The sequence below is a fragment of the Asterias amurensis genome, chromosome 3, assembly GCF_032118995.1.
Source record: "Asterias amurensis chromosome 3, ASM3211899v1".
Taxonomy (NCBI): domain Eukaryota; kingdom Metazoa; phylum Echinodermata; class Asteroidea; order Forcipulatida; family Asteriidae; genus Asterias; species Asterias amurensis.
In genome coordinates, this window is record NC_092650.1 from 22,643,580 (window position 1) to 22,668,001 (window position 24,422).

At 38.3% G+C, this 24,422-nt stretch overlaps 1 protein-coding gene across 1 annotated transcript in view; it reads left to right on the forward strand.

Annotated features, from left to right (window-relative positions):
• The window catches only part of LOC139935139 (uncharacterized), a 77,564-nt gene that overhangs the window by 49,306 nt on the left and 3,836 nt on the right, over window positions 1-24,422 (forward strand). Inside the window, exons 7-19 of the mRNA XM_071929613.1 lie at window positions 666-736; window positions 1,699-1,780; window positions 6,081-6,206; window positions 7,000-7,071; window positions 8,172-8,226; window positions 9,426-9,577; window positions 10,972-11,054; window positions 16,749-16,934; window positions 18,954-19,068; window positions 20,077-20,259; window positions 21,231-21,364; window positions 23,294-23,468; window positions 24,269-24,376. Of these exons, the coding sequence (XP_071785714.1) occupies window positions 666-736; window positions 1,699-1,780; window positions 6,081-6,206; window positions 7,000-7,071; window positions 8,172-8,226; window positions 9,426-9,577; window positions 10,972-11,054; window positions 16,749-16,934; window positions 18,954-19,068; window positions 20,077-20,259; window positions 21,231-21,364; window positions 23,294-23,468; window positions 24,269-24,376 (1,542 nt within the window). The remainder of the gene's footprint in view (window positions 1-665; window positions 737-1,698; window positions 1,781-6,080; window positions 6,207-6,999; window positions 7,072-8,171; window positions 8,227-9,425; window positions 9,578-10,971; window positions 11,055-16,748; window positions 16,935-18,953; window positions 19,069-20,076; window positions 20,260-21,230; window positions 21,365-23,293; window positions 23,469-24,268; window positions 24,377-24,422) is intronic.

The window sequence follows — 24,422 nt, forward strand, 5'->3', positions numbered from 1 at the left end:
TAAAATAAATGTGGCAAAATCGTGTCTTCAGTGACTGACGACACCTGTGCCGCCAATTCCTCATGGTTTTGGGGGCTCTTTACATCTGCCAAAAATAACAGGTTTTTGATTGTGTTTAAGTTTGTCATGTTATCTTTGAAGTGGGTTTATTTTGGATTTGACTTGTGACTTGACTTAAGTTGCAAACTTTGACTTTTTATTAGTTGAATCCCTTTTTTTTTTTTTGTCTTCTGCTCTCTCCTTTCAATGATGTTACCTTTTCTTCCTTTTTGTCATCTGCTCTCTCCTTTCAATGATGTTACCCTTTCTTTCTTTTTGTCTTCTGCTCTCTCCTTTCAATGATGTTACCCTTTTCTTCCTTTTTGTCTTCTGCTCTCTCCTTTCAATGATGTTACCCTTTTCTTTCTTTTTGTCTTCTGCTCTCTCCTTTCAATGATGTTACCCTTTTCTTCCTTTTGTCTTCTGCTCTCTCCTTTCAATGATGTTACCCTTTCTTCCTTTTTGTCTACTGCTCTCTCCTTTCAATGATGTTACCCTTTTCTTCCTTTTGTCTACTGCTCTCTCCTTTCAATGATGTTACCCTTTTCTTCGTTTTTGTCTTCTGCTTTCTCCTTTCAATGATGTTACCCTTTTCTTCCTTTTTGTCTTCTGCTCTCTCCTCTCAGCCGGAATGCAAATTAAAAGATGACATGAGGTTGTTGCCACAGATTCAACGAATACATCGCCTTCATCACAGGTATGTTGTCAAATGTGATTGTCCATGTACCAAGTGGATAAGAGCACCAGACTCAAGCACTGGTGTTTCTGATCAGCAGAGTGTGGGTTTGAGTCCTGGTCATGACACTTGTGTCCTTTAGCTAGACGCTTAACCACTTTTGCTTCCTCCTTTGGATGGGACCTAAAGCTGTACACTCTGTGTGTTGTGTAATGTTTGTTAAACTAACTCAGTGCACTTATCATAAAAAAAGGGGGGGGGGGATTGGCCCAGATGTTTCTGGTCAAGTTGGCTCCATATTTTGCCACAGCAAACCATTGGTGCTATGTTTAAGGAATAGGTTTTAGACTTCAAAATGTAGCTCCGCATACCGCATGCAGGAAAAAAACGACTGAGTGCTTTGAGACACCTACATGTAACAGGTGTGATTAAGCGCTATAAATACTACTTACATGTAGTTGTAGTATTACTTTGTACAATTGTGGATTTCTCTACACTCTGAACATCAGATGGAAAGAAGGGTTGTTGTTGGTATTGGTGGTTAAAAGCCATCTTAATTTTGACCCATTCAAATCAGCAAAGACTTGAACTCTAAAATATCCTTATGACCCTATCTGATAAAATGAGAAGACTTTAAGTCCTTTGACCTTTGGTTGAGACATTAAAAAGTGGACACTTTAGGAGTGGACTGTTCGGGTTGGATGTCTTACATGTGCATGTACAGACAATCTTACCCAATCCTAGTTGTGCTATAGTATTATGTCTACCATATCCCATGGCTTTTTACAATCCCAGGTTAAAGTAATTCAAAACATAATCACCGTTGCGATGCTAAAAAAAAGTGTACTTTTGAAGTACTAAAAATATGTTAGGTCAGGAAACACTTCTTGAATAGCTCAATAGAAAATTGTGTGTATTGAGATTTGTAGCCTCAAGTAAAACATGGACGTGTTGATATTTCTATTCATTGGTTCTTGACACAGATGGGGTAGCAATGTCCAGCAACTTGCATGTATCAAGAAGCATCTAGCTGGCCAGGATAACAACATGACGTATCCACCACAGGTAAGGGTCATACGCAGCAGGGAGGGGAACACTCAGTCCGTTTTACAACAGTGTATCATTTCTAGAGTCCTGGGCTGAATTTCATACAGAGCTGCTGAAGCATAACAAGTTACAACAAAATTTTGCTTACAAGAATAAGGTTACCAGCTAAAATAATAATAATAATAATGACGTCTTCTATAGCGCCGGTATCCACAAAAGTGCTCATGGTGCTTGCTCCAATAAAAATATTCCCCCTTGGTTGTTCTCCAGCAGTGCAAAAAGAATTTCAAGTACAAATTGTAACTGGTGTCCTGCTCGTGTAGATGCGCCTAGCAGAAAAATGTTAAGCAATGTTTGCGCTTAAGCAGCTCTATGAAAATGGGCCCTGGCTTCACTATAAAGCAGTGAGATTCTTCTTAAGAAGTGTTGCTAAACTCTTGAGAGACCGAATGGGCCACAAGTGACTTGTACCAAAATCACTCACAGTGGCTGCAGACTACCTCAAGGTGTGACCTACTTCCTTTCACATAAAGGTGTCAAAAGGTCAGGTTTGGATATTAAATTTTCCAGTGTAGTATGAATAACACACACTGTAGTATCCCAATTTCTAAACACAAAATATGTAAACAGCACATTTCATTGAACAAAATGCAAACCAAACCCTCTTAACCTATATGGAAAAAGCTTGTCAGCATGTTCTGGCAACCACACGGACCTTGCAACCAAACAGGGCCCAATTTCATAGAACTGCTAAGCACAAAAATTTGCGTAGCATGGATTTCTTCATCTATAAAAACAGGATTTTACCAAATAAATTTCCATTTGTTGCATATTGTATGTACTGGTATTCAGCTGTTGTTGGCTTATCCTGAAAATCATGTGGAAATTTGGTTGGTAATCCTGTTTTTATCAAGGAAGAAATTTCATGCTAAGCAAGCTTTGAGCTTAGCAGCTCCCTCACTGCAGGGAAACAGGGTGTACTTTTTCTTCAGAAAAGTCAGAGGCCGACCAGTGACGGAAATCCCAAAACTTCACCTACAGAAAAAAATCCTCAAATCATAAAGCCAGGGTGCCTGTTAAAAGTAAGAGGGCTGGCAACACACAATTCAGTCAACCGTTTGATAGACATTTCTGACCCGTACCCTGTATACAAAAAGCTTTTTTTGATGTAGCCATAATGACAGTTTAGTGCCACATAAAGACATGTGTATTTTTGCACTGTACACATACGACAGCTTGTATCAGACAAGTTGTAATGTGTGTATGCTTGACATCTATTAGGGCCCAGGGGACGTCCCACTATCAATTCACTGGTGCACGTTCCATCTGTCACTCCGAGGAATATAACATCAGGTGGTTTCCATCACTGGTAACCACTTTGTAGTGGGGTAATTTTTCCCCTTGCTATGATTGTAAAGTAACTTAATCTTGATATGTGTGGAAATGTTGAGTGACACTTAAAGGGAAGATATACGGTTGGTGATCGCACATTTACAATGAATGGCAATAAAAACATTGGTTAGAAGCCTACAGCAACTTTCGATAGTATAAAACATTTTGAGAAACATTACACGTTGAAGTAATTTGGTTATGGAAGAAGGTATCAGTGTTTATTAGAAGCTTTACTGCAGTGAAGCTTCTCATTCCAGATTGTGTATTCTATTATGAGATTATTCTCCGTGCATGTACATTATTCGCTATGGACTTTCGCCGATATCTCACAAATGCGACCATCTTTTGAAATGAGTTTTTTTGAGATGTTAGTTTAATTGTGTACATCTACATTTACATAGGATTAAAACACTTGAATGGTTCCACAAACAAAAGGTGTACTCTGTCTTAAAGCAGTGCATAAGGGCAATTCCAAGTAAACATGGACATGACACCAAAAAATAAAATTTGTGTCGCAACTTTCTTTCCACTTAAAAGTTATAGCTAACATATGAAAGGAAACAGACATTAACTTTTTTTGGCACACTCTGTACCATTTTGTACAAATTCAGCTTATGTTTGCACAAGCTGTGAACGGACCCTAAAAAGTGAGCACATGAATATTTTTCCCCACAAAGGTTCTTCCAGCAAAACATTAAAAGTTGTGATTAGCAGCAGGTACAACTATTTAAAATCCAGAATGAATTTTAATTCGTGTTTCTCATTTAAGCAACGTGTGAGTGTACTTGTGGGAGCTTCAACAGGGTGTAATGCGACTGACCGAGAGATGAAGTTATTTCTATGGCACGAAAACTCCAATGACTATCTTCATGGAAATTCAAAATGTGCTTCTACCCTTATTACCAAGTCTGAAATGAGTAAAGAAATCAACACTCTTGTTGGTGTATTTTAATAACGAGTCATCAAAAAGTGTAATGCGACTAACTGGTAATGCGACTGACCATGCAATGTAATGCGACTGACCAAAACTTTTTTCAAGAGGAGGACGCAACTATAGCATGTGTTGTACATGTGCCACTCCAATCTGTAACTTCTAGGTTCATCATTCGTACAGAGTTTTAATGTTCACATGAAATAAAATGAGAAAAGCAACATTTCTGAGAATTTTGAGTAGAAAAGTGAAGTAATGGAACTAATTTACTCTCAACAAGTTGTGAACATGTACATGTTTGTACCTCTGCCTAGGCTGAAAAAGCAGAATGTTATGTTAAAATACAAGGAATTCAAGAAGAGCACAGATAAATCTCCCAAAAGAGCAAACAAAAGCAAAAAGCTGATGTCCTCTTGCCACCATTTTCCTTCAGAAAGAAGAAGCATAATTAATACAAAATGCTGCTTTACAAATCAGGGTAGTGATGCAAGGGTAGGTAAAGTCGAGGGGAAGGGGGGTCAAGAAGGTTTTTTTGTTTGTTTAATACACTTTTTTGATGCAAAACAATTGTTTGTTGCATTGAGGAACCTGTAATAACCCCAAGGCCATTTTAAATTCACAGACCACTTTTAAACAATAACCCAAACTTTTATTTTTCAGGGAGAATAATATGTTAAACATGTATGTATAAAGTCACTTTAAATCTGCAATTTTATTTTTGTTCAATTACTTACTCGGCAAGATATTTAACATTGTATGTTAAGTGCACAACTCTGACAATAAAGTTGGTCAGTTAAATGGGGAATAATAATATTTCTGAAAACTGTAAATTTGCTTCTCTAAAAACACACATTTCAGCCTTGTTTCTATGATTTTTAAGAGAAAAGGCGTTATTATTGTAGTTAAACAAGTGAAAATAATTTATTTTATTTGTTTGTAAGGAATGAACCCAATTTTGCCGAACAAGAACTCAGTTTGGGCTCCAATGGGCTTGGCTTAAGTGACCGGACAAACTGTAATGTGACTGACCGTAATGTGACTGACTATGGTTTTGCCATGTAAATCTAAAAGTTCAAGTTGCTGACTATTTTGTTAAATGTAGTAAAACTTGTGCAAGTGTTTTAGTTTGAGGAAACTTTTGAATTAAGACAAGTGTATTTTTTACCATGCCCTTTTTGTGTAATGCTACTGACCATTTTTTACAAAGCTATAACATCCATAGTACAAAGCCCACAACATTTTTAATATCATCACTTCAAAGCCTTGGGTGTCAAGAACAAATCAGTCTATAAACTTAGTGGAAATAATATTTCACATAGAACTACTAGCACCAAGATCAAGAAATGACACAGAAAAGTGTAATGCGACTGACCATGGAATCGGCCATAAGCTTTGCCCTGCTTCAGGATAATACTGAGGAGAGTAACTCTTTATGGCGTTTGGATCTAAATAGGATGTCATAAGTTCTGGTGTTTAAGTCATCAGGGTGTAGGTTCAATTCCCTCTGTGACCCTTGTGTCATTGAGCAAGATGCTTTAAGGCTGAGTTATAGTCGGTCGCCCGATGGAAATCTTTTTCATTTCATTCATTCATTTTTATTAAAAAACCAACTGGCAGCGCAAAGCTGAATAATGTGGCATTACAAGATAACAATATTGATAAAAACTGCAGAGACAAAATACACAAAAATTGCACCACCAAATATTAGATAAACCACAAGAAGACACTACAAAATGCACAGGGTGTTGGGGGAACCCTCTTATACATTGAAACCCCACTATGGAATAAACCAGCTAAAAAAGAGTAACCCTAGCAGTTAAAAGCTGAACAGATGACAAAAACAATGACGCGGGATCATAAAAAGACCTCAGTCTTAGGATTGTGCGAAAGATTTCCATATGAACTGGCCTTTACTCTCATTGCTTCTCTTCCAGGGGTATAAATGAGTACCTGTTCAGCAATGGCTATTAATGGATATGAATTGTTATTTGAAAGGTTGGTGGGTGTGAATTGGATCTGGTCCGCTTCTCCAAAATTGTTACCCAACAAGGAGGCCTGAAGACGATAACGAACAAGAAACGCTGGAACAAGGTGGCTGATGTGCTAAAGATTCCAAAGATGGTAAGAGTAGATATTTGTTATTGTTGTTGTTGTCTGTTGATTTTGTTTTTGTTGTTGTTGTTGTTGTTAATGTATGTGTTGTTGTTGTTGCTGCTGCTGTTGTTGTTGCTGCTTACGCTGTTGTTTGGGGGGGGGGGGGCAAATGGTTGAGTGCACTGGACTCAAATTCTATTGTTACCACAGTGTAAGTTCAGGTCCTGGTCATGGCACTTGTTTACTTAAAGGGAAAGTGTACGTTTTGCAAACACTCTTCAAAATAACAGCTTTCAATAGTATTACAGCACTTTTAGAGTCATTTCACTTAGAAGTTTTGTGGTTATGAAATTTGAGAAACGTTATTGTCAAAAATATTTTTCAGATTTTATATTACAACTTCAAATTCTTCTTTATGAGTGGACTGCATGTATATCGCTCCAGTGGACTGTAGCGCTCCGGATTTTCCCCAATATTTCAAAAACGCTATCACTATATTTTTTACATGTTAGTTTTATTGGCTATATAGAGGATTAAAACATACCTAGAAACCTGGAATGCCCAAATATTTTGTTCCTTTTGGTGAAAGTGTTTCTGTTTAGAGAAGTTCGGCTGCCACCTGGAACAGGTTGAGCTTCCCAGCCGTTGAGAATTCTCAAAGAATTTCTAGGTCGTTAATTTGATGTCGACCTGAAGTGCCCAAAGATTTGCCTTTCAAAAATTTATTTTGCCTTGTCGTTAGGGACCCCGAAAAAAAGATAAAAACCTTCTTTACAGACAATATTTTGACTAAGTGATTGTTCAACTCTTTCTCTTCTAGATCCAGGGACGTATTGTGAAGCTGGATGGTATTTATTGCAAGTATCTCTTATCGTACGACACTCTCACCAAGGTATGTGACCTCTACTCATCTCCTCATCAATGTCTTATCATTGTTCCCCTCTGTCCTTACATAAAGATTAAAGACACTGGACACTATTGGTAGTTGTCAAAGACCAGTGTTTCCACCTGGTGTATTTCAACATTTGCATAAAATAACAAACCTGTGAAAATTTGAGCTCAATTGGTCGTTGAAGTTGCAAGATAATAATGAAAGAAAAAACACCTTTGTCACACGAAGTTGTGTGCATTCCGATGCTTGATTTTGAGACCTCAAATTCTTAATCTGAGGTCTTGAAATTGAAATCGTGGAAAATTACTTCTTTCTCGAAAACTAAGTTAGTTCAGCATACCTGCCAACTGTCCTGGTTTTCTGGGACAGTCCCGGTTTCTGAGTTTTGAAGACCCTAAAAATCGGGACTGCCCGATTTCTCAAGCTTCCCAATTTTATTTTTTAAAAGTACTAAAATTACTGGTGAACAACTGAAAACAAGTCTAGTTGTATCTTGGAGTCAAACAATGGTCCATTGTCGCAATAAATGAGGGGCACGGTGATAAAATCCATGTTTTAAAGTTCGTAAATGGTTTGACAAGTCTAGATTTGCGCTATATTTAATGTGGCCGCAACCGAATATTAACGCATGCACTGGTTCTGCTATTTGCTGTCAACTAACCGTCTACTCCCTTGTGCCATTAACTCGCCTTCAATGGACTAGACTAGTCTTGATCCAAGACGTCAGCTTTCAATTGACAAAAAGTGTAGTATGTACCACACATGCAGTGCCGATCATTGACGCCTTGAGCCAATACTATTGCAAACGCAGGAAAGCGCCCTATAATGCCGATGCCGTGCAGGATCTCTGAAAAATGCAAGATGGCGGCCGACGGCTTTGTAGCTTAGAGATGATCTTTTCACGTGAAAAAAACTCAATTTTTAAAACTGAGATGGAACTTAAAACTTGTGAAAACTCTCTTTTGGCTAATACATGTACTTTATAGTTTTATGCATCTTTTGTGGATTTAAAATTTATTTTGGAAGCTACAGTTTGTAACTGTCAAATTAAGTTTAACAAATTGTAGAAAAACTCTTAACTGTTTATATTTTCCCCATAGGAGGAGAAAGAGAAATTGTGTGCTGAAGTTGAGATGGAACGAAAACGACAATCAGGTAAGAAGGAGCCCCTCGTAATGCATTGATGCTACGTGACCTTTTTTGGACTTCAGCAGCCACAACAAAAATATCCATTTAACCTGTGCACAAATACTCTATGAAATATGGTCACAGGTTTTGAATTGTCAGTGATCAATCCGGCTGCTGAGTTCTGAACTTCCTGTTACTTGGAATGTATTTTGACACAATCGTACTTATAACCAGGGATGTGATTTGCTCCTTTTTAACCGGAAATCAGTTTTTAAAACTCCCACCCCCCAAAACAAATAATGTTTTAATTTTAAATTGTTCAAATTTTTGTTTATTATATAACTGAGATCAAGTTCATAAGAACAATAGATAAGACCATATATGGTCTTATCTATTGTTCTTATGAACTTGATATGAAACACCTCCAGATTGCAGAATAGGGTTTTCAAAACCATAGAGAAATGTACATGTATGTTAGAAGGCTTTAAGCTGTTTTTGCACGTGCAAGCTTTCACGCTTTGCACTCTCAAGCTTTCACGTTTGCACGCAAAGTACAGAGGGTTTTTTCAACAGCATATCTTATCCCTGTTTTATATCGTTGCAGTACCCGCTGCCAAAACATAGGATTCGAACTGCCTCTAGCTACCGGGCAACCTCGGTAGTCTAGTTGGTAAGACACTGCTCTAGAATTGCAAGGGTCGTGGGTTTGAATCCTACCCGAGTCACATGCCTGTGATATTTTTTCACAGGACTTGGGGAAAGTACTGAGTATACAGTGCTAACACACATCGGTAAAAACCAATCCCTGTTTAACAGCATACAAATATTGACTGCTTCGAGGGCTATGGTTAAAACTACGACTCCCAAGGTGATCCCTGGAGGCCAAGGGAAAATGGAACGGTCCTTGGATCACCGAGGGAGTCTGAGTTTTAACAGGGAGTAAAAGCCGTCAATATTTGTTTCATAACACCCCAACGGACTATTTATCAGCCTCGAACACGTAATGTACGACTGATTGGGCTTGAGATGGGTAAAAAGAAGTCTGGGTACTGTACGCCGTGTTATATTCGTCGGACTATCACACGGCAAACGATGCACTATCACATGGCAGCCGTTTCTAGTAAAGCTAAGACATATCATGTGACGCTCTCTAACCCAATGAAATGGCAGAATATTTGTAAGGGGTGGTATAAATTAAGGTATAGATTGTCTTTCTTTTTTTATAGGGAAGAGAGCAGCTAAAGACTGTCTTGAGGAGGACAGTTGTGGGAGTGTACTTGGCAAAGGACGCTCCGTAAATCTCACCCAGTTCTGCAAGATGGCTAATAACTTTCAGAAGATGCATTTTAAGAATGAGGCCACCCCAGCTGAAGTGGAGGTGAGAACAATTTCTCTGGTTTAGTTGATGATAGACATTTTTCTGTTAAGTACAATGGATGTTAAGAATGACATCAACTAATAGTTGAACAAATTTAGTGCTAAATGCCAACCACCACCAACTCTTGAAAACGTTGAGTTGTGAACCACCAGGGCCTAATTTCATGGCTATGCTTACCGTACCACGGAATCGGCAAGCTTATTTCACAGGTTAGCGGTGAATTTGCGCATGCGTACTCCACGTTACTAGGCATTCTACGCTTACAAGGATCGTAAATCGTGATCGTAAGCACAGAATTCGGCACTAAGCGGAGCCATGAAATTGGGCCCTGTCCTTCTCAGAACCACCGATACTCCAAAGAAATTTGCACATGGTGCTACTGCGAGAACCTGACCTGATTATACTCCCACCGTGCACATTTCTTATTCTAATGTACTTAAAGGCACTGGACACTATTGGTAATTACTCAAAATAACTGTTAGCATAAAAACTTACTTGGTATTGAGCAATAAAGAGCTGTTGTTAGTATAAAACATTGTGAGTAACGGCTCCCTCTGAAGTACCGTAGTTTTTGAGAAAGAGGTAATTTCTCACTCAAATATTAAAAGACTTCAAGGATGAAGCCTTTTTAGGCATCTGGAAGCACACAAATTTAGGCAAAAATGGTGTTTTTTCTTTCATTATTTGCTTGCAACTTCCATGACTAATTGAGTCCGAGTTTTCACAAATTTGTTAATTTGTGCATATTTTGGGATACACCAAGTGAAAATACTGGTCTTTGACAATTAACGAAACTGTGGAGTGTCTTGAAAGGGAAGGTACACGTTTGGTAATTGTCAAAGACCAGTCTTTTCACTTGGTGTGTCCCAACATAAGCATAAAATAATAAGCCTGTGAAAATTTGAGCTAAATTGGTCATTGAAGTTGCGAGATAATAATAAAAGAAAAAACACCTTTGTCACACGAAGTTGTGTGCTTTCCGATGCTTGATTTCGAGACCTCAAATTCTAAATCAAATTTGTGGAACATTACTTCTTCCTCGAAAAACTATGGTACTTCAGAGGGAGCCGTTTCTCACAATGTTTTGTACCATCAACCTCTCCCCGATACTCGTCACGAGGATGAATTTGTGTGCTTTCAGATAGGAATAAAAGACTTCTGGCTTGAAGTCTTTCATTATTTTAGTGAGAAATACCTCTTTCTCAAAAACTATGTTACTTCAGAGGGAGTCGTTTCCCACAATGTTTTATACTATCAACAGCTCTCCAATGCTCGTTACCAAGTCAGTTGTTAAGTTAATATTTGTTTTGAGTAATTACCAAATGTGTACCTTCCCTTTAAACAATGTCTTTAAAGTAAATAAACATCCAAGTTTCTATTTTCCTTGTTGACAGCGTGAGTACTGGCGGACTGTCGAGGGTGGGCAGAACCATGTGGCTATCCAGCGAGCAAACATCGATACTGCCATCTCAGGAAGGTAAGGTTTGCGCAGTGGTAACTTTCCTCACCTTCCACCTTTTTTCCTATTATGAACAAGTTTTACTTGTAGTGTGTTGTTTTTGGACTGATTTGGACCGCCAGTGTTGGTTCAAGCTTTTTAATTTGTTTTTGTGGTTATTCTTGCAATTAATTTTAAAACTATTACATGTACATATGAACTATTTTTACTTGTAAATGTACTTTTAGGCCTGCTTGGCCGCCAGTGCAGTGAATAAATTTAAACCAGAATAATAAAAAACTGTTAAAAAACCCAGCAAGTTGACTAACCAGTCGACTGTGTAGGTTTTGGTAACATTTCCGAGGCAAGTTGACCAACCAGTCAACTGTGTAGCATTCATCGCATTATTTAATAGATGTTAGTTTTGAATCAGGGATAAAGTTTATATTTTGCTTTTACCCTTACACCAATTCAGCACCGAATCCTCAGTACTTTCCAGAATTCTTTGGAAAAAAATTCCACAGGCAAATCACTCGGATGGAATTCATACTCACGACCTTTGCATTGCTAAATGCAAATGTCTCACTACTAGATCAAAGAGCTACATTGTAGTGTTATGGTTAGAGGTAGTTTGAATCCAATGCCTTAGCAGTTGTTGAAGGCAGTGGTCACTATTGGTAATTGTCAAAGACCAGTCTTCTCACTTGGTGTATCTCAACATATGCATAAAATAACAAACCTGTGAAAATTTGAGCTCAATCGGTCATCAAACTTGCGAGATAATAAAAAAAGGAAAAAACACCCTTGTCACACCAAATTGTGTGCGTTTAGATGGTTGATTTCGAGACCTCAAGTTCTAAATCTGAGGTCTCAAAATCAAATTTGTGGAAAATAACTTCTTTCTTGAAAACTATGGTACTTCAGAGGGAGCCGTTTCTCACTAAGTTTTGTACCATCAACCTCTCCCCGTTACTCGTCACCAAGAACGGTTTTATGCTAATAATTATTTTGAGTAATTACCAATAGTGTCCACTGCCTTTAAAGAAAAGAAGAATCACATACCAGTGAAAAACCCTGAAGCGATAAGTGCATGTTTATGCATGACAACTTTTACCAGTTCATAAGTTATGAATGCTAACATTTATTGTAATTATTGTTAAGAATGTTCATGGGTTTTTAAACTTTTTGTTTTGGTGAGTGACAACAATATTTTTGTAAATTCAACAAAAACAAAAACGCCTCCCCAGTACAGCAGCATGCAGCATCAGAGTCCAGCTTTTCTCCAGAAGACGATCAGAGCATACGGATCGAAACGTCGAGTTGAAACCAACGGTTCTTTTCAGAACCACCCCAACTCATTAGAGATAGCCATTACATTGTGTTACCGCAAACCTTTCTATATGTATTTCCACCATGCAAAGTTTCAAATTCTACTTTAAAAAAAAAAACTATTTAAAAATTGAGGAAAAATGCTAAACCTTTAAAAGCTCAGAACAATCATGTAGACGTATTGTGTAGTGTTCTTCTACTTTTGTATGTGTGTATTTGTTGAGTGATCATTTGATTTAACACCAACCTCTACCACTGTTTGCTGTGATTTCCCTTTTACCCCCTTCTGTATGTAGTGGGTTTCCCAACCGAAAAACTGACCCATTTGCAAAGTAAGTTCTGAAAAAAAGAAAACAAAAAATGCTTAACCAAATGAACTGCTTGATTAGCTCCTTCTTGACTCATGAACCAGGCATGACTTTCCTCCTACTTAAAGACACTGTACACTATTGGTAATTGTCAAAGACCAGTCTTCTCACTTGGTGTATCTCTACATGTGCACAAAATAACAAAACTGTGAAATTTTGAGCTCAATCTGTCGTCGAAGTTGCGAGATAACAATAAAAGCAAAAAACACCCTTGTCAAGAGAAGTTGTGTGCTTTCAGATGCTTGATTTCGAGACCTCAAAATCTAATTCTGAGGTCTCAAAATCAAATTTACGGAAAGTTACTTCTTTCTTGAAAACTTTACTTGTTACCAAGTAAGGTGTTATGCTAATAATTATTTTACCCAATAGTGTCCACTGCCTTTAACTGATTTCTGATTTGTTTGCTCTCGAAAAAAAAACAACGAAAAAAAAAAAAAAAAAAAAGGTTTATTAGCCTGAAAAGTATATTTAAGCCTATACCACATAATTTGAACAAGTAGGCCAGCCCTTGTGCTCAATAAAATGCTCCTACTTGTTTTTCTAATAAGGACGAAACATCATGCCTGATGAACACAGCCTTGTCTAGCATTGTCCTCTGCACAAAATAATTCTGTCTCTTTAACCGTGTTTCGAAAGGCCTTCTCGCAAGCTTGAATTTTTACTTTTTTTCTTCTTCTCCTGCTTACTAACGACTAACCCTCGGGGTTCATACAAACCTTATTTCAAGACTTTCCGTCCGCTTGAACTGAGATAAGCTTAGGGCTTGAATTTAGGGAGCAAATCCCACTAGACTGCAGGGCTCGTAACTCAAATCTGTACTTTCCAGAAAAATTGTTACATGTATTTATAAAGCCTGTAAAATCTATTACACTGTACAGTCTACATTTTGTACACCATGTGTACATGTCAGCCTTTGTACTTGAGAAACTGTTCCTACCCTTTTTTTTTCAAGGTCCAAATACCATGCCCGGTAGACCCCTCATTTTACCAGGGAAAACCAGGAAAAAGAATTTGTCGGATGTGTCCTCAAATAGTATGTAAAAGTTCCAGTGCCATTGTTGGAATAAACTTCAATCATGACGTATTCAAGAAATTTAATTTATCCGAAGGACAACCGAAGGTTAAATTTGTTAACAGTTTCAGATGAAATCCTTGCTTCTAAGAGTTTATACTAAACCCTTTAGAGACTATAGCAGCTGCAAATGACTTGTACTGAATTGCCAGCAGCGGCCACAAACTAACCACAAGATCTGGGCCCAATTTCATTGAGCTGCTAAGCACAAAAATTTGCTTAGCATGAAATTTCTTCCTTGATAAAAACAGGGTTACCAACCAAATTTCCACGTGAATTTCAGGATAAGCAAACAAAATCTGTCCCCAAGCAATATGCAACAAATGGAAATTTGGTGATAATTGTATGCCTGTACGATATTGAATGGTCTCTGAAGGGTTTACACGGAAATTCAGAGTTAGACAAAAAAGAGGAAAGGAATGTCCACTGTTGATTTATCCCAATAGTAATAATAATAATTAGGTTTTCATATAGCGCTTTATACACCATGTCTCAAAGCGCTTCCAACATTATTACCCTTGATCAATGGGTCTTTCCATTCCTTAAACCATCTCAGCTCCCTGGGGTGGGGGTGGGGGGGGGGGTATACAGCCTGTGCCGTCAAATATTTAGCGCACTAATCTAATTCAATCACAAGAAACATGTCTGCCCTCACAGGTACGTGTACCCATTTACCTCTGGGTGGAGAGAAGCAGTTATTGACCCCTTGCATGCACGTCACACACAGCGACTGAAGCCACGCTAACCATGTTGGTGGGCAGTTTTAGGTTTGCGTGTATTAATGCCGCGTTGCCTAAAATGTGCACTTTACTGCATAATGCACGGCATAGAGTTATATATAAAAACTCACAGTGAGTTGCCCACCGGTATGGCACATTCGAGATTTTTCTTATGATGATGTCAGGTAAAATGGGTCAATAGTATACAATATAAGAGTTTATAGCACACCTTTTGCTTGTTCTATATTCTGGTTGGCTGAAACACGGTCACGTGGGATGAACTAATATAGGCTAGTGATCACGCCCAAGTGTTTTGCGGGAATAGTACCAGAGCGGGCAATAGTCCTTGAATATAGTGCCCGCGGTAACAGCGCCCTCTCTTGACTTGAACCATGAACAAAACTGACATTTAAGACCGAGCTGTGTTATAAAACACACATTGACTGGCATAACTCGGTAACTAGTGTACATTTATCCCCCTCGGGCCTGTGAGTGACCAGAAGAGGAGCCTATTTCCCTCGTGGGAATAGACGTATACTATAGTTACCTCGTTGCCAGTCAATATGTGTATAATAATAGGAGAAGTTTCAGGTTCTTTGAAAGTTCAACATCGTAAATATAATATACACTCCTTTATGAAGTTTGACTCCAACCTCACAAAATACTAACAAAGACATTTTACAGAAAATTTACTCATGTTTTCTGAGAACTTTTGGCGGTTTCTGGAACCTTGTTTTATTTTTTTCTTCAGTGTATGAACCCGCTTATTTGCATGCTCACCAATCTCTGCATGCTACACTTTTGTTTGTGTGTTTACATTTTGTTTGTATGTTGTTAAGTTTGCCGAAGATCTTGAATAATTTTCAAAGTTATTTGTTGAAAATGACATTTTGTTACCAAGTTTTATTTGTTGATGATATTTTTATTTGTGTTTTGCGTCTCCATCAATTTTGTGATTTCAGTTACTTGGTTTCTTTTTATATGATAAGCTGTTTATACTGATATTTTGTTTTACCTCGGTGTTAGCCAGTTTGTGCATTTCCACAATATTTTTGTTTGGTTCTGCTTTTGATTCTGAATGTGTTTTTGTTTAAAGACACCGCAGCTTTTGGCAAAAGCACTTTAGGGAAATTGAGTTTTACGTTGTTTTTCTTTAAGATGAGATATAATTGCATCTCTGTTTGTCGTTTGTCAGAGAGAGAACAAAGAGATGCACTATACATTTATATTAATTACAATATTTTGTCATCAAATTTTTATTGATTATGTGAGCATCAGAAGATCAAAGGAATACTTGTCTATGTTATCACACAAAACATAACAGGATCCTTTGCGACACGCAACGGAAATTCTACACATTGTTGTGCTAGGTTTTTGTTTCTATTTCAAGGACTGTTACAGAATTGGTAAGAAATAAAAATCTCAAAAATTACAGATTAACATAAAACTTACCGATCTAATGATGATGATATTTGAAAACATTCCTTGAAAATATTTTTGTCTGAAATTGCATATTTGCTGAGAAATAAATAATCTAACTTCGCCTTGGGAGTTTATAGCTCGAGCGTTTTATTCATTTTTATTTTAGCATCGATGCAATGCAATGCAAAGCAAAATTTATAATCGGTTTTTCACTATTCCCTCGTGACCAAGATGGCCGATCGATCTCAAACTTCTACAGGTTTGTCAGTGTATGCCTATGGTGGATTACATGTACATTAAGTGCTTACACTGCCAGCAACTGTTTTGTAAGCAAAAACCAATTCTGTAATATTCCTTTAAAAAAAGTTATAGAAAAGATAAAATTCTTTTGCTTCCTAACACATCTTCACGAAAACAAAACACCTGAAGTTTAGAGCAGAAAATAAAATTTGTACAGGTTTTTAAATTCATGTATATATGTAGGATCTGAAACTTTGCATGCTGGAAATCTGATATGGAAAGGTTTGCGGTAACACCATGTACTGAAAAGAACTGTTGGTTTCAACTCGATCAGTAATGTCGAGTTGAAATGTCGAGTAGAAACCAACGTTTCTTTTTCAGAACCACCCCCAACTCATTAGAGATAGTCATTACATGGTCTTACCACAAACCTTTCCATATCCAATTTCCACCATGCAAAGTTTGCTTATCGGAGACATTTGCTAAGCAGTATTTTCTGCTTAACAGCTTTATGAAATTGCACACAGATGTTTTGCGGTCAGATGTTGATAACTTTTTGTTTTCTTCTACGCCGTCACCGTAGACATAATTGGAATCTAAACAACGTCGGCAATAACCATGGCAACCTACTACACCTGTTGCCCAGCAAGCGTTGCATCAACCTCCCTGAGATGAAGGTTGGTATGCTGTACAGCACGGAGACGTGGAACTGTGATAGACATGCACTGCCCAGGATCGAGTATCTACACACCGGAGCCCCTAGAATACAGTAAGTGTGGCCGAGACTTCACAGAGAATGGGAGTGTTTTAAAGGGTCTACTGTAGGTACTTTTTCCTAACACAAAACACAATGTCCACAGATTTACATTAAACTTACTCAGTTTGAAGATTATGATAGTAGAAAACTACCCTTGAAATTTTACTAACTGAGGTGCTGTAGTTTTTACAAAATGAGTAAAACAAATAATTTTCATCTCAGTTTTAGCATGTAAAAACGTGTTAACAAGTTATGTTATGTTTTTGGTATAATATCATAACTAGTTAATGGGATTTAACATGCTAAAATTATTGTCGTCTCATGAGACGAAAATTATTTTGTGACTTGTTTTACTCATTTCTCAAAAACTACACAACCTCAGCTAGTAATATTTGAAGGGAAGCTTTCCACTATCATTCTCTTCAAACCCTGTAAGTTTAATGTAAATCTGTGGACATTTTGAAAAAGTACCCGAATCCGAACCCGAAAAGTTTAAAATGTATTAGAAATCGCCTTACATACATCACAAGGCCACAAATGGCTAGATCGCCCCAAATCCACTGCCATCAGGGGCACTTTATGCCCCAAGATTTAAATCTGAGAAGCATTAAATTGTTCACCTCACTGTCTCCTTGACGAATGCCTTTAGGTACGGTATGTTCTGTAGAGCTTCTGCCATAGTGGGCGTCCCTACCGGAAGCTCTCTAGAGACCTCTTCATACAGACGTTCTTGTACTTCCGGGTTCTTTGCCAGACAGTAAAGACAGAACGCCAGAAGTTTTGACGTCTAGAGACAAACGGAAGAAAAACAATGTATTTGACAAACTTCAATGCAATGATACCACTAGCCTGAACATCTGACGTTACTCTTCGAGGCTCGTGAAATAAACAAGATACCAATCTTGTGCGAGCGTACTTTGACATCATATCCATTTCACATGGAGGGTCGTGGTCAAATTCTACGTACATGTATACATAATATATAAATTACATGCATGTACATGTGCATGTACTTTTTATAAAACATTATGAGCACTGCATGCAGACAACTGAAAATGCAGCTGACAAACATCACCTCGGACCAATCAAAACACAGAATGAAAGCTTGTACGAAAATTTTAGAGGTTACCGAAGAGTACTTATCCCTGTACTTAAACAGTAAAACATTGTCTTACTCTATATGAATTTAAAACATTTTTTTTTCTTCAGATTCGGTGGTCACGTTTTGGGGTGAAAACAAGAAGAACAGGATTATGTTTTGTCATTTTGTTTTAATATGTGCATTTGCATTTATATAAAAAACGATTGAACTGTTTCTAAAACCAAAGTTATACTTAACATTTAAGTGCACAGAACAAAGGAACATCCACAGAGCTCAAAGTTTCACTTGTTGGGGTTTGAAAGTTCTTGCACTGGCATGAGAGTTAAGTTTCATGTGGGTTTGAATCACCCAGACGTGACACTTGTGTCCTTAGGCAAGACACTTAACCACTTCGTCCTTCAGACATGTCAGATGGGACGTAGTCGTTGGTCCCGTGTGTATTGTAAGGATGTAAGAGAACCCATTGCACTTATCGTAAAGAGCGGGGGTTTGCCCCGGTGTTCCTGGCTAAATACGCCGTAGAACCTTGTACATGTAAACCCTCATAAGGTGCTATACTATTGGCTCTCGGAATGCAGAACTTTCAATAAACATCTTTTTCTGTATATATATGTATACTGACCCATTTCCCCTGACGTCATCATCAGAAAAATCTTGAATGCCCCATACTGGTGGGCAATTTCAGTGTGCGTTTTGATATATAACTCTATGCCGTGCGTTATGCAGTGAAGTGTGCATTTTAGGCGACGCGGCGTTAACACACGCAAACCTAACTGCCCACCAACATGATGAGCGTGGCATCAGTCGCCGCGTGTAAGGGGTCAATACAAAGCGCCTTGAGAACTTTGTTTGGTAGATACATGCGCTATATAAGACTTTGATATTATTACTATTATGATCACTTTTACTTGGATGTGATTTCTTTGCAGTTATTGTATACCAAGAATACATCAAGACAAGGTGCTACAAGCTATGCAGACCCTAGTGCCTAACCTGTGTGCTAAGAAACCAAATTGCCTTTATGATAAATCCTTCCTATGCATGGTGAGTCCAGGGATTAGTTAGTTTAGACTTTTATTTTCACTCAGACAGTGATAATCAAGATGCTTGTTTATCTTCCAATCTATATAAGTCTTGCTCTTTGGCTAAAAACATTAAAGATGCTATGTCAGATTTGTGGTCCCAAACATTAAAAAAAAAAATTTTTTTTTAGTGATTGGTATTTCAAAGAGTATCACCCGCTCTAACGATTTTTTTTAAAACTTTTACTTTTAATGGACAGGAACCATTAAACACATAAGAATTGGTCACGTGATATACTGTCGGGATTCCGACAAAAACTAATTTTGAGCACTGCTACTAATAATTGGCGGACTTTTTCGAGCAACGGCTCAAATTAAAGCTTGTAACTTTCTCGACCCCAATCAAAATACTTATTGAATTTTAAATCAAAATTTTTGGGCCAAATCGGCCAAAAATCTGACAGAGTATCTTTAAGTGTGAACACTGTATACCAAACATTATAGAGCGCCAAAGGCGCAAGATGCAGAACTGAAGCTTTGTCTATTGAAATATGCATGGGCACCATTTCAGCAAGTGAATGTTTTGTTTCCCATTGTTAGGAATGGTCATTGTCTGCACTGATCTGCACTGATCTATTGTTGTATCAAAAGAATTGCTTGCTGAAATGGCGTTCACTAGGATTTCACATTTCGGCCTGAGTTCCCCATCTTGTGCCTAAGGCGCTCTTTAATCTTTGCTGTATACATAGTTCTTTTTCCCCGACTCCAAGAATATTCCTGGGGTGGGATTTCAAATCCATGACATTTGCAATTCCAGAGCAGATGTCTTACCAACTAGACCTTCGCGAGAGGCAGTTTTAATCTGATGTTTTAGCAGTGGGCACTGCAACAGTTTTAAAAAGTAGTACGCCTATTAAATGGAGTTTCAACAACACTGAAGTATCTATTTAAAAATTAAAAACGTCTAAAATATCATTTGAAAAACATTTGCTTATTCTCTCGGTTTATTTTTTGTTTTGTTTTTAACCAGATACCACCCCAAAGCCTGGCCGAGTTAAACATTCCAGTGTACAGATTGGAGCAGAGATGTGGGGAGTTTCTAGTGACGCTACCGGGGGCCTGTACATCTTCAGTCTCTTGTGGTTATAACGTAGCTGAGAGCATCCACTATGCAACACCCACTTGGATTCCTGCTGGCATTCAAGCTTTCAAAGTAAGTAAGGCCGTGTACGAATTGGTGGCTATGGCTGCGGCTACGACCGTTGCCAGGGGTGTTACTAAGGTCTTCCTATACTTCAATGCATGATGACGCGGCCATCCAGCCGTAGTCGTAGCCGTAGCCGCCAATTCGGATACGGCCTAATACTTAGATTGGTTGGACTCTGGGGAGGTACGCAACCTCCCAGTACTCATCAGAAATTGTAACCTTTGCCATTGTTAAAAAAATCTCTCAGAACCACAGAGTTATGTATATAAGAACTAGAGGGCCTCAAGGAGACACACGCGCCATTTTGTGCGTGCGATGAATACGAAGTACATGTTTTTAAAAATTTTTATTAACAATACGCGATGCTGTTTTGTCAACTTACAAAATGGCCGCACAAACACACGCTGTGAGATGCCTGTTTTGTCAACTTAGAAAACCGGCGCCTGCGCGCAGGCCGGGGGTGCGTATTTAGGCCAGTGCGCTCTCTAGTTCTTATATCTAACTCTATACTCAAAACTGACTTGTATCAGATGTTATTTGTTGTATTTATAGTTCCATTGGTTTTGCTCTTTGTAGCACTTTGATCTTGATGTAAAGGCGCTTTATAAATATTTAGTTGTATGTTGTATGTATGTAGGTATCTGCCAGTCCATCCATTTTCACACAGTCCTAAGATCATTTCAGGGTACATGTAAATTGAGTGTTTTTTTCCATTTCAAAGTTTGAAAGGCATGGTGTGAGTTGGTGTAACATGTCCTGTCTCGGCCCTGGTCATTTCTCAGCTCCATGGGGGAGTATACAGCCCTGAGCTGCCATGGCGCTACATGTACAGTGGCTTGCTCTGTTTTTCTGATATCTTATGGTTCATCTGTATAGATGGGTTTAAGCTCATTATTATAATAATTAAATGAGGCAGAACCATTCCATTCATTGAAATAAAATAAAACAACTCTCTGAATTTGTTTTGTGTTTTTCAGATCGCTAAGGAGCTTCATCAAGCTTCAGAGTTCTCCATCGAACAACTCCTGAGTCTCCTTCGATCCAAGTCTGGTAACAGCCTCAATTGCAAGAAGCTACCTAAAGTACTACAGCCAGAACTAAGAGCCATAAAGTGAGTCGGGGCACCAGTCTCATTAAGAAAAAAAGAAAAAAAGTGTGTGTTGTCATGTCTTACGTATGTGTTTTAGAACGTATTAGTGTTGCCGAGCAGTTAAGTGCACTGGACGCAAGCTCTGGGCCTAATTTCATAGAGCTGCTAAGCACGAAACTTTGCTTAGCATGAAATTTGTCCTTGATAACAACAGGATTACAACCAAGTTTTCATGTGGTTTTCAGGATAAGCAAACAACAGCTGATTACTAGTAACAAAAAATATGCAACAAATTTGTTGGTAACCCTGTTTTTATCAAGAAAGAAATTTCATGCCAAGCAAATTGTTGTGCTTAGCAGCTCTATGAAATTGGGCCCTGGTGTTTCTAGAGTGTGGGTCTGAGTCCTGGCCGTGGCACTTGAGCAGAACTGTTAAGCAGAAGAAGTGTTTCTTTGCTTAGCACACAAAAAAAAACAGGGCACCAGTCGTGCATCACATCGCATTTAAGCTGGTAACCAAATTCTGCTACAAAGCAGAAACTTTCTATGATAAGGAATTTTGCGTGAAATACAACAGAAAGCACCTTCTTTAAGAAAAATGTAACAAAAGTTTTGGATGATAATTGAGTGTCGAGATTGAGCCAAAAAACACTTTGATGTTAAAAATGAAAATTCTTGTCTGCCGCTATTGTTACCATGACAATAGTGAATGGCTGCATTACATGAGCAGCCACCCCCCAGGGGCAGGAAGTGAAGGTTGCCCCAAGAGACGCTGTAACCTCTTTAACATTGCTTGCAAAAATGTGTTAAAAAGGTGGACTTGACACAGTCTCCTTTGACCATTGTAGGTACTCCCCTGGTGCCATCTAGCTCTGTCCACCAGGGAGTAAAATTCAATTAGTCCTCGGACTGACGGAAGTTTAAACAATTTTGCATCCGTGGTTGCCAGTCGTAAAAGGCCCCATTGGAGATAAATTGACAACTGAAAATTGTGGATTTGACACAAAAACAAAATTAAATATAACCTTTTTGTATAATTAAAGGCAGTAGACACTATTGGTAAATGTCAAAGACTAGCCTTCACAGTTAATGGATCTCAACATATGCATAAAATAACAAATCTGTCAAAAATTGAGCTCAAGCGGTCATCAAAGTTGCGAGAGTATAATGAAAGAAAAAAAGACCTTGTCACACGAAATTGTGTGCGTTTTTTAGATGGTTGATTTCGAGACCTCGAGTTCTAAATCTGAGGTCTCGGAATCAAATTTGTGGAAAATTACTTATTTCTCGAAAAACTATGGCACTTCATAGGGAGCCGTTTCTTATCATGTTTTATATCATCAACCTCGCCCCATTACTCGTCACCATGAGCGGTTTTATGCTAATAATTATTTTGAGTACTTACCCTTGTGCTCAATAAAATGCTCCTACTTTTTTTCCCCAATAAGGACGAAACATCATGCCTGATGAACACAGCCTTGTCTAGCATTGTCCTCTGCACAAAATAATTCTGTCTCTTTAAAGACAGTGGACACTATTGGTAATTGTCAAAGACTAGCCTTCACAGTTGGTGTATCTCAACATATGCATAAAATAACAAACCTGTGAAAATTTGAGCTCAATCGGTCATCGAAGTTGCGAGATAATAATGAAAGAAAAATAACCCTTGTCACTCGAAGTTGTGTGCGTTTAGATGGTTGATTTCGAGACCTCAAGTTCTAAACTTGAGGTCTCGAAATCAAATTCGTGGAAAATTACTTCTCTCTCAAAAACTATGGCACTTCAGAGGGAGCCTTTTCTCACACTGTTTTATACCATCAACCTCTCCCCATTACTCGTCACCATGAGAGGTTTTATGCTAATAACTATTTTGAGTAGTTACCAATAGTGTCCACTGCCTTTAATGGTCTGTATACTTAATTTTAACATCTGTCTCCCTCACCCTACTCAGGGATCAAGAGCTTGAAGGTCGGAGGTGCCTGGCCGAGGTAGGCCTCAATTCTTCCATCCGATTTGCGGAACCAGAGAGCCCGTCGAGGGGTAGAGAGAGACGCGGGAAGACACCCATGCAGAACAGTGAGGAAAAACGCTGTTGCATTTGCCAGCAGATGTGCTACATGTCCATGGTGAGAGTGTTTTTTTTGTTTGGGGGGGGGGGGGGGGGTTGCAAGAGAAGGTCAGTAGGGGAGGGTGAATGGTTGGAAGAATCAAGCACAGTTGTTGAAAATATCAGTCTTAAAGGATTTGGGTACTTTTTCAAAATGTCCATAGATTTACATTAAACTTACAGGGTTTGAAGATAATGATAGTGGAAAGCTTCCCTTCAAATCTTACTTACTGATGTGCTGTAGTTTTTGAGAAATGAGTAAAACAATGTCATGAAAATACGTTTGTAAATGATTAAAATAGTTTTCGTCTCATGAGACAAAAATTATTTTCATGGCATTGTTTTACTCATTTCCCAAAAACTACAGCACCTCAGCACGTAATATTGTCAGGGAAGCTTTCTACTATCAATATCTTCAAACTGTGTAAAAGGAAATTACACTTTTATCATTGTGCTGTGCAAAATTGAGGTAAAGGCAAAGTTTACCTTTGGTTTGTGGAGTTGTTTGATTGTTTTTTACCCACATGTATACAAATGGAGATTTGTTTGATAAAACGTACCTGAGTAAATTCAATTTCAAAAGGTGTGAGCTTTTAGTGCAGCTAAAACAATCTTGATACTGTCATTAGGGAATCTGTTACTCTATCTGCATTTCGTAAGGTCCTAAAGACTCTGCTTTTTCATGTTAATTTCTTGGTGGAATAGCGCTTCATAAATATTAATTGTTATGTTACGTTATGTTATGTCTGAGTAAAAACCCACAATTACTCAGATATTAAACCCAGAGTGGGGATGTGTGTTGATGATTTGTTTTGGTAGGTACTTCATGAGAAGGAAGGGAAGGTGTACTGCTTGAACCACGCCCTAGAGGTAGCGCAGAGGGGCAAACTTAACAGGAACTACAAGCTGATGTACAGATATGATGAGGTAAGTAGGGTTAGGGTTAGCGATAGGGTTAGGGTTAGGGTTAAGA